We start from the raw sequence: 13,993 nt of genomic DNA, 5'->3' as shown, positions 1-13,993 counted from the left end.
AGGGGAGGAAAGGGGGAAAAAAGGTGAAAGAAGGTGGGAAAGAGGGGGGGAAGGGGTTGTAAGGAAGAAGGGGGGAAGCAAAAAAAAAATAGAAGGAAAGAGGGAAGGAAGTGGGAAAATAGAAAAAAGAAGAAAGAACAAAGAAACCGCTGGGGAGGAGGGTGTGGGGGAAGGAATTCACTCTCAGCAATGGACACTAATCCCAGCAGTTAGAATGAAATTGATTTTCTAGTGCCATTTATCTCAGTATTTTCAGAAACAATGGATTTCATGATTCCAGACAAAACCAACACCCAACCTTCATCAGCTATCTGCACAGCTCATTTTCAGCAGCCCCTGCCAGCAGTCTCCTCCCAGTAGCCTGTTAGGCCTGCCACAGAGCAGCAAGTAGCGGAGCGAGTAACTGTGACAGTAAAACCCACCAGGCTCTGAAACGAAGCTAAGTGATATTTCTCTCCCTGCTTCCAAAGCACAATGTCTGAAACAGGTAAGCTCTCTGGTTTTTGCACTGACCTGAATCCCAGTGCTAGAAGGAGAAGTATCAAAGGAACACTGCGGCACAGATGAAAACAGCAAAGAATTTCCTTCAGCAAGAGCCAGCCTAGAAATCCCTGCCTGTAACTCTTAGCAAGATCTAAAAGGGGAAGGGATGAGGAGAAAAGTCTCTTTGAGGCCTCGAAAGCCTGCTCTGGTTTTTAAGGTATGTTCCTCTTCTCTTCCCCAGCTGTATAAAGACAAGCCACCAGGCAGCTGTCACGCTGGGATGGGTCCAGAGAAGGATGCTGAGAAGGCTGCAGCAGCTCTGCCCTGAGCACAGGCTGAGAGAGTTGGGGCTCTGCAGCCTGCAGAAGAGAAGGCTTCCAGGAGACCTCGGAGTGACCTTGCAGGATCTGAAAGGGGCTACAAGAAAGCTGGGGAGGGGCTTTTTAGGGTGTCAGGGAGTGACAGGACTGGAGGGAATGCATCCAAGCTAGGGGATATTTAGATTGGATGTTAGGAAGAAAGTCTTTAACATGAGGGTTGTGAGAGCCTGGCAGGGGTTGCCCAGGGAGGTGGTGGAAGCCTCATCACTGGGTGTTTTTAAGGCCAGGCTGAATGTGGTTCTGAGCAACCTGCTGAGTGTGAGGTGTCCCTGCCCGTGGCATGGGGGTTGGCAATGGATGATCCTTGAGGACCCTTCCAAGCCTGACAGCTCTGTGACGCTGCAGGGGACACAATCAGCATCCCTTAGCAAAGCAGAAGTGCAGTTACTGAAGTCACCTCACTTTAACAGAGCAGCCATGCCAAGCTCTTTGGTAAGTCTGCAGTTACAAAAGCACATCAGCTCCCCAGGTGAGCACTCAGACTGCTCAGCACTGGCACCACTGAGAAGCCTGCCCACCCACTGCTGGAGCTGCCCAAGAGCAACTGAGGTTGCCCAGGCCTTTTCCAGCTGCAAATACCCTGCGCAGCAAGGCAAAGCCTGGCAACAGCATGTTCTACATCTGCTGGGGGTGCTGAATGGCTGCAGCAAGCCTGGGGCAGAGCTAAGCATGGTTTAGTATCTGCATGCACCCAGTTCTGAGCTGCAGAATCGCCTTTGGTACAAGAGACACAAGAGAACCACTAAAAATACTCTCCCAGTCCCTCGATCTTGTGCCACGGTCCCCAAGCAATAACCTCCCCTCCCTGCCTGCAGATTTCATTACTTGCTGTTTTCTTTGGGGGGTGGCTGAGGTTTTATTGCTTCAAGGCTCCTCTGCTGGTCTTTGCTGAGAATTCCTCTCCACAAACAATAACAGGCTCCTTTCCACAAACAAACTCCACGAGATTATGGTCCCACTACCACTGACAGATGAGCTCGTCCCTGTGCCACTCGCTGTGCCTGGGAAGTCTGTAAAGCTTCTATCTGTGACCTTTCCAGCAGGCAGATATTAAAGTTAATCACCAGATAAAGCAGCAGGAGAGGGAAGAAGCAAGAGAGAAGGCATGGAACAACAATGGCAACAAAAAGATTGCTTCCCTACATTCCTTCTGTGTTCAGTTGCTTCTAAAGATATTCATAGTGGGAGTGGATTAATTAACCTGTTCCCACCTACCCACTGGAATATACAGACCAGGATGTTCTCTACCCAGCCTTTTCTCCTCCACCTCAGCGTCCCCTCTGAAGGACTCACTAACGTGCACACAACAAAGAATCAGTCAGGGTTGGAAGGGACCACAAGGAGCAGCCAGTTCCAACCCCCTGCCATGCCCAGGGACACCTCACACTAGAGCAGCCTGCCCACAGCCTCAGCCAGCCTGGCCTGAAACACCTCCAGGAAGGAGGCTTCCACCACCTCCCTGGGCAGTCCCTGCCAGGCTCTCACAACCCTCATGCTGAACAACTTCTTCCTAATACCCAGGCTGAATCTCCCCATTTCCAGCTTTGCTCCATTCCCCCCAGTCCTATCCCTCCCTGACAGCCTAAAAGAAAACCTCCCCAGCTTCATTGTAGCCTCCTTCAGATCCTGCAAGAACACTCCAAGGTCACCTGGGAGCCTTCTCCTCTCCAGACTGCAGAGCCCCAATCTCAGCCTGTGCTCAGGGCAGAGCCGCTGCAGCCCTCTCAGCATCCTTCTCTGGACACATCCCAGTGTGACAGCTGCCTGGTGGCTTGTCTATACAGCTGGGGAAGAGAAGAGGAACATACCTTAAAAACTAGAGCAGGCTTTCAAGGCTCCAGAGAGATTTTTCTCCTAATCCCTTCCCCTTTTAGATCTTGCTAAGAGTTACAGGCAGGGATTTCTCCCCAGACTGCACAGCCCCAACTGCCTCAGTCTCTCCTCACAGCAGAGCAGCTCCAACCCTCTGCTCCAAAAACTGTACTATAGCTGAGTTAGTTCTCTTATGGCCCCTGCACAGGCAGGCAGAGAGAAATCCAAGCCCCCTGCCATTTTCTGGAGGTATGACTTTTTCAGCTGTCCTCTGAGTGAGAGCACAGCAGAAAACACTGCGGTAGAGTTGCAGAGGATGGGAAATGAAAGCCTGCTCCCATCTGTGAGTAATGTAACCAGGCAAATGAGGAGCAATGACTGCATCGTGGCAACTCAGGGGGAACACAGCGAGTTACCACTGCCAGCAGCTTGCTTTCTGGCTTGCAAAGCTGAGAAAAGAAGGGCACAGAAAGAGTGGGGAAGGATTTAATTACAACACAACTAGAGGAGAGAACATAAATGACACATGACAGTGCTCCTCAGGAGGCCACCACTGCGGTGTGCAGAGAACCACAGAGGGCCTTAGGTTGGAAGGGACCCCAACAATCATCTTGTTCCAACTCCCCTGCCATAGGCAGGGACACCTCCCACTAGAACAGGTTGCTCAAGGACTCATCCAACCTGGTCCTGAACACCTCCAGGGAGGCTGTGGAGCACAGAATGGGATCAAGGATCAAAGATCCCATTCTGTGCTTCTGTGTTCCACAACCTCCCTGGGCAACCTGTGCCAGTGTCTCACCACCCTCACTGCAAACAACTTCTTCCTAGCAGCCATTTTCAGTCTCCCCTCTGCCACTTCAAACCCATTCCTCCTCATCCTGCCATGTCAAGACCTTGTCAATAGTCCCTCCCCAGCCCTCCTGCAGCCCCCTTCAGATCCTGCAAGGCCACTCCGAGCTCTCCCCAAAGCCTTCTCCAGACTGCAGAGCCCCAACTCTTATAGCCTGTCCCCAGAGCAGAGCTGCTGCAGCCCTCTCAGCATCTTGGTGGCCTCCTCTGCACTGGCTCCAACACTTCCATGTCCTGCTTGTGCTGGGGGCTGCAGAACTGCACCCAGGACTGCAGGTGAGGTCTCACAAGAGAAGAGAAGTGAAGTCCACCTTCACTTCATCTTGAAGTGAAACTGAAAACTCACCATCCACAGGCACAGAAAGAATTTCAGTGCCAGAGGACTGCTTTTATGTGTCACACATCCATGGGTTTAGCTAAAACACAGCAACTCCTCCCAGCTCTCTGGGGTTGCAGTAGATGGGCAAAGGAATAACTGATGTGGATTATAGACTCATAGGAGGATTTAGTTGGAAAAGGCCTTTAATTATGCCACATTCTTTCCATTTTCTAACAGCTTCCTGAAGGTTCACAGACCAGAGGTGCAAGTTTGAATTGTCCCTCACTGTGCAGTGCCTTTCCCTGTGAGGGTGACAGAAGCCTGGCAGAGGCTGCCCAGGGGGGCTGTGGAGTCTCCCTCTCTGGAGCTATTCCAGAGCTGCCTGGCTGTGTTCTGTGTGATCTGCTCTGGGTGCTGCTGCTCTGGCAGGGGGGTTGGAATGTATGAGCTTTCCAACCCCTCTATCATACCCTGCTGAGGCTGCATCTGGAGTACTGTGTCCAGTTCTGGGTCCCTCAGGTCAAGAAGGATCTCAAGAAACTGCTTGAAAGAGTCCAGCACAGAGCCACAAAAATTCTGAAGGCAGTGGAACAGCTCTGCTAGGAGGAGAGCCTGAGGGAGCTGGGGCTGTGCTGCTGGCAGAGGAGGAGACTGAGGGGGGACACTCAGGAATGGTTCTAAAGATGTGCAGGTGAGTGGCAGGAGGCTGGAGCCAGGCTCTGCTGTGTGATGCCAGTGCCAGCACAAGGGGCACTGGGTGGGAGCTGAGGCAGAGGAAGTTCCATGGAAAGATGAAGAGGAATTTTTTCTCTGTGAGGATGGCAGAAGCCTGGCAGAGGCTGCCCAGGGGGGCTGTGGAGTCTCCCTCTCTGGAGATACTCAAAGGCTGCCTGGATGTGTTCCTGTGTGCTCTGCTCTGGGTGCTGCTGCTGTGGCAGGGGGGCTGGACTGGATGAGCTGTGGAGGTCCCTTCCAGCCCCTCACATTCTGTGATTCTCCACAGGGCAGAAACTTAACAAATGTTTTGGAACTCTCCAGGGAGAATTCCTTTTCCCTGTCTTTCCTGATGTTAGAAAACATTCCCTCCACTTAGAATATGCCTGCTTGCCTAAGCTACCCACGGCGACACCGGCGAGAAACACCTGGCAAGCCCCAGAGAAACTGCAGCACCTGCCCCCAGACAGGACAGCTGCTGGCACTGGCAAGAAAGGAGCAAGCAGCTCAAATGTATGCATATGTAAACAAACACAAGCTGCTCCCTGGATTTATGGCAACAGAATGCAGATATTTTCCATCTGCCTCTGCCTGCCCACATCTGGGAAACATCACATCACGCTAGCTCCACTCTGCCATCAGACTCCACTGGGGAAGGCACCAGGATCTTCTAGCAATGAGTGGTTTGAGCTGTGGGCTTGGGGTTGTTCTTTCCAGCCTTGACTCTTTCCTGAAGAGTTGTTCTTCATGAGAGGAACTATCCAGGGTGAAGTGCCCTGGAGGCTGAGAAGAGGAAAATGATGTAGCTGGAATGAGCTGCCCAGGGAGGTGGTGGAGTCACTCACCCTGGATGTGTTTCAGGGTGGTTTGGATGTGGTGCTTAGGGCCATGGCTTGTTTCAGGTGAATCTTGCAGGGCTCTAGGTTGGACTTGGTGCTTTGCCACCCTGCATGTTGCTGTGACTGTAAGCTGCAGTTCCCTATGAGATGCTTTCTTTACTAGGTATCACAGAATTTACTGCACAAAGGTGAAGTTCCAACAGGGAACACTAGAAATGGATGCTGCATCAGCTTCTAAAAACCTACCTTTCAAACTGCAAGCCACTCAAGAGTGCCTGGGATGAGGCTCTGGGAGTCCATGAAAACCCTGCACAAAGCAGACTGCTCCCCACAGCTGCCTGCTCCTGCTCTCAGCAGGCAGTGCTGCTAAAACCTGGCTCCCCTTTCTGCCAGCATTTGGCTCTGGAGAGTTGTGTGGGTGAAAAGGATCTGAAATAGGTGTTTGAGAGAGTTTTCCAACATGAACTATGTGTCATCATCCTAACAGCCTGCCTTTGCACTTGGCTTATTGAAAGTACAAGGCAGCCTTGTGCCTCATGACGTGCATGGCCCCGACGTCCGTGAGACCAACCCTCCACAGCACCAAACCTGGCAACAGCTTGCCCCAGGACTCCTGCCCCTCTCAGAACTGCCCAGGCAGTGCTAAACAGGAAAGCCTGCTCTGGAGCACTGTGGCAGTAACTAACCATTAATACAGCTAGCTTAAAGTGGAACCAACCAAGCACACAGCTGACAGCAGGTGTCTTGGTTTAAGGAGCAAGTCAGGCTCTGTAACAGACCAAGCACACAGCTGAGATCAGGTGTCTTGGTTTAAGGAGCAAGTCAGGCTCACAACCCTTCTCAAAGGAGCTAAAGAAAATCATTCCACTCTGGGTTGGATAGAATTGGGAAGTCTGAATGGAAATGCTATATGCAACAGTACAAAGCATATGAAACACACAAAATCCATAGTCCACCTTGGCCACAGCTCTCCAAGAACCTCCTTAGATCAAAGCTTCACACAAACTCCCTCTAAACCAGGTGAAAACTCCAGGCCTCAAATGCTGCCCCCACACCTCCCTTCTTCCTCCCCACACCATGTCCAAAGTGGCACAGCTAGAAATTCAGCTTTGCCCAGGCCACTGCAGGGTGCCACGGGCAAAACCCTTCTCCCCCACCAAGCAGAAGAGAAGGGAGCCTGTGCTGGTGAGGCAGCAGAGAGGCAAGGGGCAGAAACTGACTCTGCAGGCAGTTTTCTAGGGATGCAGGACTTGTGGGAATGGAATAACAAAACTCTGCACTTTCCAGTCTACCTCCTGGACCTGTCTAGCCTCTGCAGGCCCTCACCTTTACAGTTCTAAAGGGCACCCAACCTCAAACCATAACATTAGTGAAGCAAATACTCCCTCTGGGAAACAGCCAGAAGAAGGTTAAGCTAAAAGAGAAAGAACCTAAGAGCCACGTTCCCAAGGCACAGGTGAGTAGCACTTAAGCCAAGTGTGCAACTACCTAGCCCACCAGAGTGGCTGGCAAGGGGAAGTAATGCCCAGCCAAGCAAGTCAGGATCTGCATCTCCTAGCAGGCACCACACCAGACTCACCAGACCAGAAACAACTGCATCTGCTGAGTCTGAGTCTGCCAGAAGGATGCTAAACACAAACCTGAATTCAAGTCCCTGGAGGTGTTGAAGCCAAGCCTGGCTGGAGCACTTAGTGCCATGGTCTGGTTGGTTGGCCAGGGCTGGGTGCTAGGTTGGGCTGGCTGAGCTTGGAGCTCTCTGCCAGCCTGGCTGATTCTATCATTCAGTGCTGTGATCAGGAATCAATCATCTGTCTCCCTTTCCTAAGCTACTGACCTTGATTTGCCCATGTTCAGAGTGGAGCTCAGCAGCGAACAGCACACAGACAGCACATACCTTGCAGTCACAGCCTCCATGAACTCATCAAGAAGGTCATCATAGGCTTGGCCTCTGATTCTCTTGTGTCTCAGCCCAATATACAAAGGATCTTTCAGCAGTGCCTGTTAGGAAGAGAAAATCAAAATCCATGTTTGAACTCCTCCAGGAGCAAGTTCTGCTGCTGCATTCTAAGCTCATAAGAAGGGGACAAGGTGGCAGTGTTGGAGGATTAACCCAAGCCAGCGAGGTACACATCCATTTAGCCACCTCTGCATCAACACTGAAGAAAGGCAACAAAGAGATCAAAGAAACAGCCTTTTGCTGGGGGGCAAGGGATGCCTCGGGCTCAGGGCAAGGGTATTGTTTTCAAGTGAAAAAGTGAAAGGCCACTCTGGGAAGTCAGGTTTCCAATGCACCTCTCCAAGCTTCAGTGAGTGCTTTTCTCTCTTGCCTTCAGGTCCTGCCAGTGCTCTGACATAGCCCAAAAGCTGGGGGTTTACTTTTACCGTCCTGCCTCACAGACTGCACCCAGAGTCCATCACCTCGACTGTGCTGAGGAGCTGAGATGTAGAAAATGCGATGCTGTCTGAAACTCAGTGAGCCAAAACAGAACCCAGCCTGGGACCTTGTCCTTCCAAACTACTAAATGCCTTTGCTGCTGTCTGATGCATTCCCAAACTAAAACTTACAGATTGCTAAAACCCAGGCACAGCTCCAGGCTGGGTGCAAAACAGCTGAGAGCAGTCCTGAGGAGAAGGCCCTGGGGGTCTGGGCTGATGAGAAGCTCCACAGGAGCCTGCAGTGTGAGTGCAGCCCAGACACAACCCTGTGCTGGGTGCAGCAAGAGCAGTGTGGGCAGCAGGGCAAGGGAGGGGATTCTACCCCTTGGCTCTGCTCTCCTCAGACCCCTCCTGCAGTCCTGGGTGCAGTTCTGCAGCCCCCAGCACAAGCAGGACATGGAAGTGTTGGAGCCAGTGCAGAGGAGGCCACCAAGATGCTGAGAGGGCTGCAGCAGCTCTGCTCTGAGCACAGGCTGAGAGAGTTGGGGCTGTGCAGCCTGCAGAGGAGAAGGCTTCCAGGAGACCTTGGAGTGGCCTTGCAGGATCTGAAGGGGACTCCAGGAGGGCAGGGGAGGGACTATTGACAAGGTCTGGGCATGGCAGAATGAGGAGGAATGGGATTGAAGTGGCAGAGGAGATATTGAAAGTGGCTGCTAGGAAGAAGTTGTTCCTAGTAAAGTAGGAAAGGGCTCTTTGCAGTGAGGGTGGTGAGGCACTGGCTCAGTGATCTTTCATCCCATTCTGTGCTTCTGTGCTCCACAACCTCCCTGGAGGTGTTCAGGACCAGGCTGGATGAGTCCTTGAGTGACCTGTTCTAGTGGGAGGTGTCCCTGCCTATGGCACAGGGGGTTGGCAGTGGCTGAGCTTCGAGCTCCCTTCCAACCTAAACCATCTCTGATTCTATGAAACGTGCTCAAAGCATTCTGCAATCCCTTTTGCCAATTCACTCCAGCCACAGCAGTTCCCCAGTCTCAATATTTTCCCTGGCTCTCCCAGGAACTCTTTGCTATTATTTTTCATAGGCCTCTGAAAATGTATCCATGAGTCTAGCATGGAACTCTGCCACACATGCCCAAGAGTTGCAGAGTTGCTCAGCAAGCTTGACTAAACATTCCTCACCCAATTCAGCAATCTGCAAAGCCAGCATGGATGTGGAAATTCGTGCAGCAGCTTCAACTAGAAAAACACTGCAACCAAAAACACAGGGACCTGCTGGAGAGAGTGCAAGGGAGGGCTGCAAGGATGCTGCAGGGCCTGGAGCACTGCCTGAGGAGGAGAGGCTGAGAGCCCTGGGGCTGCTTAGGCTGCAGAGAAGGCTGAGAGGGGATCTGAGCAATGTCTATCAAGAGCTGAGGGCTGGGGGGCAGGAAGGGAGGGACAGGAACAGCCTCTGCTCACTTGTGCCCTGCCATAGGAGAAGGGGCAAGGGATGGGAACTGCAGCACAGGAAGCTCCACCAGCCCTGAGCACTCAGTGTTTGGACAGCAGAACTGCCGAGTGGCAGAAGCCTCTGGCAGGGGCATCACAGACACAGCAATCCCATTCCTACAGCCCTATTGTCACAGATACCCACACTGGCAGGCTTCTGCTTCTCCACATCCTGCTGCAAGCACAGCACATGGGCCAGTGCTCAGTTCACTGTAAGGAACTTTTAGCCCTTCCTCCTCCCAGAATCACAGAATGTGAGAGTTGGGAAGGCACCTCCAGAGATCATCCAACCCAGCCCCATGCCAAGGCAGCATCACCCAGGGTAGGCCACACAGGAATGCAGCCAGGAGGGTTGGAAAGTCTGCAGAGAAGGAGACTCCACAACCTCTCTGGGCAGCCTGCTCCAGGCCTCTGCCACCCTCACTCCAAACAAGTTTCTCCTCCTCTTGAGCTGAAACCTTCTCTGCTCCACTTTGCATCCATTGCTCCTTGGCTTCTTGCTGTGCAGCACCCAACAGAGCTTGGCCCCCTCCCCTTGGCCCCACCCCTCAGCTGTTTGCACACATTGCTCAGATCCCCTCTCAGCCTTCTCTGCTCCAGACTCAACAGCCCCAGGGCCCTCAGGCTCTCTTTGCAGGGGAGATGCTCAAGTGCCCCACTCATGCTCCTGGCTCTCTGCTGGACTCTCTCCAGCAAGATGACCCTGGAGAAAGGTGAGATTGGTTTCTTCTCAGACACCCTAAGGCCAGCAAAAGGAAAGCTTTAAAAGCATTCAGCTTTAGCACTGTGATCTCTTCAAGCTTTCACAGAGAGAAGGCTTGTAGCAGAATAAAGAGCTGAACTGAGGTTGGGGTACTGGAAATAGGATGGAGATCTACTTTAGAACGAGCTGTGTGACACAACAAAGAGCTCTTTGAAGCAGCACCTGAGCATGTTAAAGCTGCAATGACCTCTGGGGGCTGAAGAAAATGGCAAGACATTTACACCAGCTTCCTTGTGCACACTTCTAGTGAGGAGAGCAGCAAACCATCACAGCTCAACCACAGCTTCAGCTCTGCACCTGGCTCCAATTTAGCTACAGAAAAAGCCAAAGGAGCAGGACACAGAAACCTGAGCACTTCTGTGTTTCATCAGCTGGAATGTCATCCTGGGCACTTCTGTATTTCATCACCTGACAACAGCCACGTTGAAATGCCATCTGTCCTCCAGCTTAGCACCCAGGCACTCCTCTGGGGCAGGTGCACTTTGTCAGTGCCCCCCAGCACTGTGCAGACTCACTCCTCCTCACCCAGGCATGACAAGACCTTGTCAATAGTCCCTCCCCAGCCCTCCTATAGAGTGCCTAATGCAGGCTCCTTCAAAACACCTCCAGCCACAGCGACTCCACCACCTCCCTGGGCAGCCCATTCCAGTGCCAATCACTCTCTCTGACAACAACTTCCTCCTAACATCCAGCCTAGACCTGTCATGGCACAGCTTGAGGCTGTGTCCCCTTGTTCTGTCCCTGGGTGCCCAGGAGAAGAGTCCAACCCCATCTGGCTACAGCCTCACTTCAGGGAGCTCCCTCTCTTTTCTCCTCCCCTGCCTGTCTCGCTGCTGAGGAAGCACAGAGGCAGAGTCACTCTTTCAGAAGAATGGAAGCCAAGCAAAACACTCTCTGCTGCTGTCTTCTCAGCATGAAAATGGCTAACTTATCTTGGAATAAAGTCTGCCATCAGTTTGGCCTGTGGATATTCCTGCAGGCAAGCCAAAAGAAGCATTTCCAGACACTCCTTTCTGTTCTCTTGTAGACCTCCCTGTGCTGCAAGGTGAAATAAGAACTGACCTGGACTGCCAGAACTGTTGGTAACACCAGGACACAGCTCCTTCTTCCTGCTGTCAGCTCAAACCCAGGCTTAAACCCCACATCACCTTCTTGTTCCCCCTACTGGACATCTCCCCTCATCAGCTCATTGCTGCTATGCAAATGTATGCAGCAGCTTTGGGCTGAGCTGGAGTTAATTCTCACCAGAGCATCTTTCTAGTGCTGTGTCCAGTGGCATCCTGGCCTGGCTCACTGTGGCCAGCAGGACAAGGGAGGTTCTTCTGCCCCTGTGCTCAGCACTGCTCAGGACACACATTGAGTGCTGTGTCCAGTTGTGGGCTCCCCAATTCAAGAGAGATGTTGAGGTGCTGGAAGGTGTTGAGAGAAGGGCAGCAAAGCTGGGGAGGGGCCTGGAGCACAGCCCTGTGAGGAGAGGCTGAGGGAGCTGGGGGTGTGCAGCCTGCAGCAGAGGAGGCTCAGGGCAGAGCTCATTGCTGTCTGCAGCTCCCTGAAGGGAGGCTGTAGCCAGCTGGGGTTGGGCTCTTCTCCTGGGCACCCAGGGACAGAAGAAGGGGACACAGCCTCAAGCTGTGCCAGGGCAGGCTCAGGCTGGATGTTAGGAGGAAGTTGTTGGCAGAGAGAGTGATTGGCATTGGAATGGGCTGCCCAGGGAGGTGGTGGAGTGGCTGTGCCTGGAGGTGTTGAAGCCAAGCCTGGCTGGGGCACTTAGTGCCATGGTCTGGTTGATTGGCCAGGGCTGGGTGCTAGGTTGGGCTGGCAGAGCTTGGAGCTCTCTTCCAACCTGCTTGATTCTATTCTGATTCTATGAAAGCCTTTTAATACTCAGCAGGGACTGAGTGAGCTGCTCCTGGGTGTTACTCTTCACAGAATCACAGTGTGTCAATGGCTGGAAGGGACCTCAAAAGCTCATCTAGTCCAAGATCATCTGTTCTGGTCCTGTACACAACAAAGCAATACAGACTGAGGATTTGTGAAGCTTTTCTTGCAGTTACTTGCAGAGTAACACTGAAGCTTCCTAGAGAATTTGCAGGTTGTGTACAGCTGCATTAGAGTTGCCAAAAATACATATTTTAAGGCAGGGAGGCCCCCACAGAATGGGAAAAGGAACTAATCCAAATGGAAAACATCTGCAGGTTTCAAAAGAACATGCTCAGCAGAGTGGTTATTTAGATGTGCTCCAGATAGAGGAGTGATTTGTGCTGGGGCACACCGCGGAAAGGCTGCACTGAAGAAATGCAGTGTGGAAATGCTTATCTGGCCTAGAGCCTTCGGTGTCACGGTGAGGAACTGCAGTGGATTCCAAGTGGGCAGCCTGACCCCAACATCACCATCCTGGCTGGCAAACTGTGACCCCTTTCTGAACAGTTCAGTTCTCTGCAGGGGCTTCACCACTCTGGTTTCCTGAACATCAAAGTCAGCGAAGGAACTGGTCTTGTACTGAGAGGATGAGGAGAAATGGGTTTAAAATGGCAGAAGGGAGATTGAAACTGGATGTTAGGGAGAAGTTGTTTGCAGTGAGGGTGGTGAGACACTGGCACAGGTTGCCCAGGGAGGCTGTGGAGCACAGAAGCACAGAATGGGATCAAAGATCACAGCAGCCTCTCCACAAGGTCCCTTCAGGTAGCTGCAGCCAGCAATGAGCTCTGCCCTCAGCCTCCTCTGTTCCACACTGCCCAGCCCCAGCTCCCTCACTCTCTCCTCAGCAGATTCACTCTCCAGGCCCTTCACAGCTTCCTTGCCCTCCTCTGCACTGGCTCCAGCACCTCCACAGCTCTCTTGTATTGAGGTGCCCAAAACTGAACACAGCACTCAAGGTGTGACCTCAGCAGAGCAGAGCCCAAGGGCACAATCCCCTCCCTGCTGCTGCTGGCCACAGCATTTCTGATCCCAGCCAGGATGCCATTGGCCTTCTTGGCCACCTGGGCACACTGCTGGCTGCTATTCAGCTCCTGCCCATTACAGCCCCCAGCTCTCTTTCTGCCAGCAGCTCTCCAGCCACACTGCCCCAAGCCTGTAGGCACTGCTAGGGGTTGTTGTGCCCCAAGTGCAGGAGCTGGCACTTGGCCTTGTTGAAGCTCCACAGGACTCTGTAGCTTGCACATAATCCAAGCCAGCATCAGCACAAAGGACACCAACTGTTCACAACTCACAGCACAACCTGCACACAGCTCCCTTCAGAGGGCTGATGCTCACTGCAGCTCAGGAAAGGACTTACCTCATTGTCTGTTCCCACGTCCAGCATCACAGGCAGACACTCATGAGGTTTTACTCCTCCACAAGCTGTGTAAAGTGCCAGTTTCCCAACTGGAATGCCCATGCCATAACAGCCAAGGTCTCCAAGACCAAGAATACGTTCTCCATCTGTCACCACAATGGCCTGGAGGAAGAAAGAGAAGCATGGGCAAGGTCACTTCTGCGTCTGCATGTAGTGACTGTCCCAGGATCCTCTCAGCCAAACATCTCTCCTTCTCATGTAAGAACTTCTAACAGCTACAAAGGAACTGAGAGTACAGCAAAGGCCTGGAATTAGAGTCATAGAATCACTGAATCAGTCAGGGCTGGAAGGGACCACAAGGAGCAGCCATTTCCTGCCCCCCTGCCCTGGGCAGGGACACCTCACAGTAGAGCAGGCTGTCCACAGCCTCATCCAGCCTGGCCTTAAACACCTCCAGAGATCAGGCTTCCATCACCTCCCTGGGCAACCCCTGCCAGGCTCTCACCACCCTCATGCTGAACAACTTCTTCCTAACATCCAGGCTGAATCTCCCCATTTCCAGCTTTGTTCCACTCCCCTCAGTCCTATCACTCCCTGACAGTCTAAAAAGTCCCTCCCCAGCTTTCTTGTAGCCCTCTTCAGATACTGAAGCATCACAAGAAGGTCTCCTCAGAGACTTATTCACAGAATCAC

The 13,993-nt window shown here is 52.5% G+C and overlaps 1 protein-coding gene across 1 annotated transcript in view; it reads right to left on the bottom strand.

Moving 5' to 3' along the window:
- ME1 (malic enzyme 1) overlaps positions 1 to 13,993 on the bottom strand; it is a 92,797-nt gene that overhangs the window by 42,485 nt on the left and 36,319 nt on the right. Inside the window, exons 5-6 of the mRNA XM_064169265.1 lie at positions 13,301 to 13,462; positions 7,291 to 7,394 (exon numbers count right to left, since the gene is read on the bottom strand). Coding sequence (XP_064025335.1) covers positions 7,291 to 7,394; positions 13,301 to 13,462 — 266 coding nt within the window. The remainder of the gene's footprint in view (positions 1 to 7,290; positions 7,395 to 13,300; positions 13,463 to 13,993) is intronic.

This window comes from Pogoniulus pusillus, chromosome 31 (assembly GCF_015220805.1).
Source record: "Pogoniulus pusillus isolate bPogPus1 chromosome 31, bPogPus1.pri, whole genome shotgun sequence".
In the NCBI taxonomy this organism is placed as follows: domain Eukaryota; kingdom Metazoa; phylum Chordata; class Aves; order Piciformes; family Lybiidae; genus Pogoniulus; species Pogoniulus pusillus.
The sequence above is the reverse complement of the archived record's forward strand: the minus strand, read 5'-3'. Positions and strand labels throughout refer to the sequence as shown.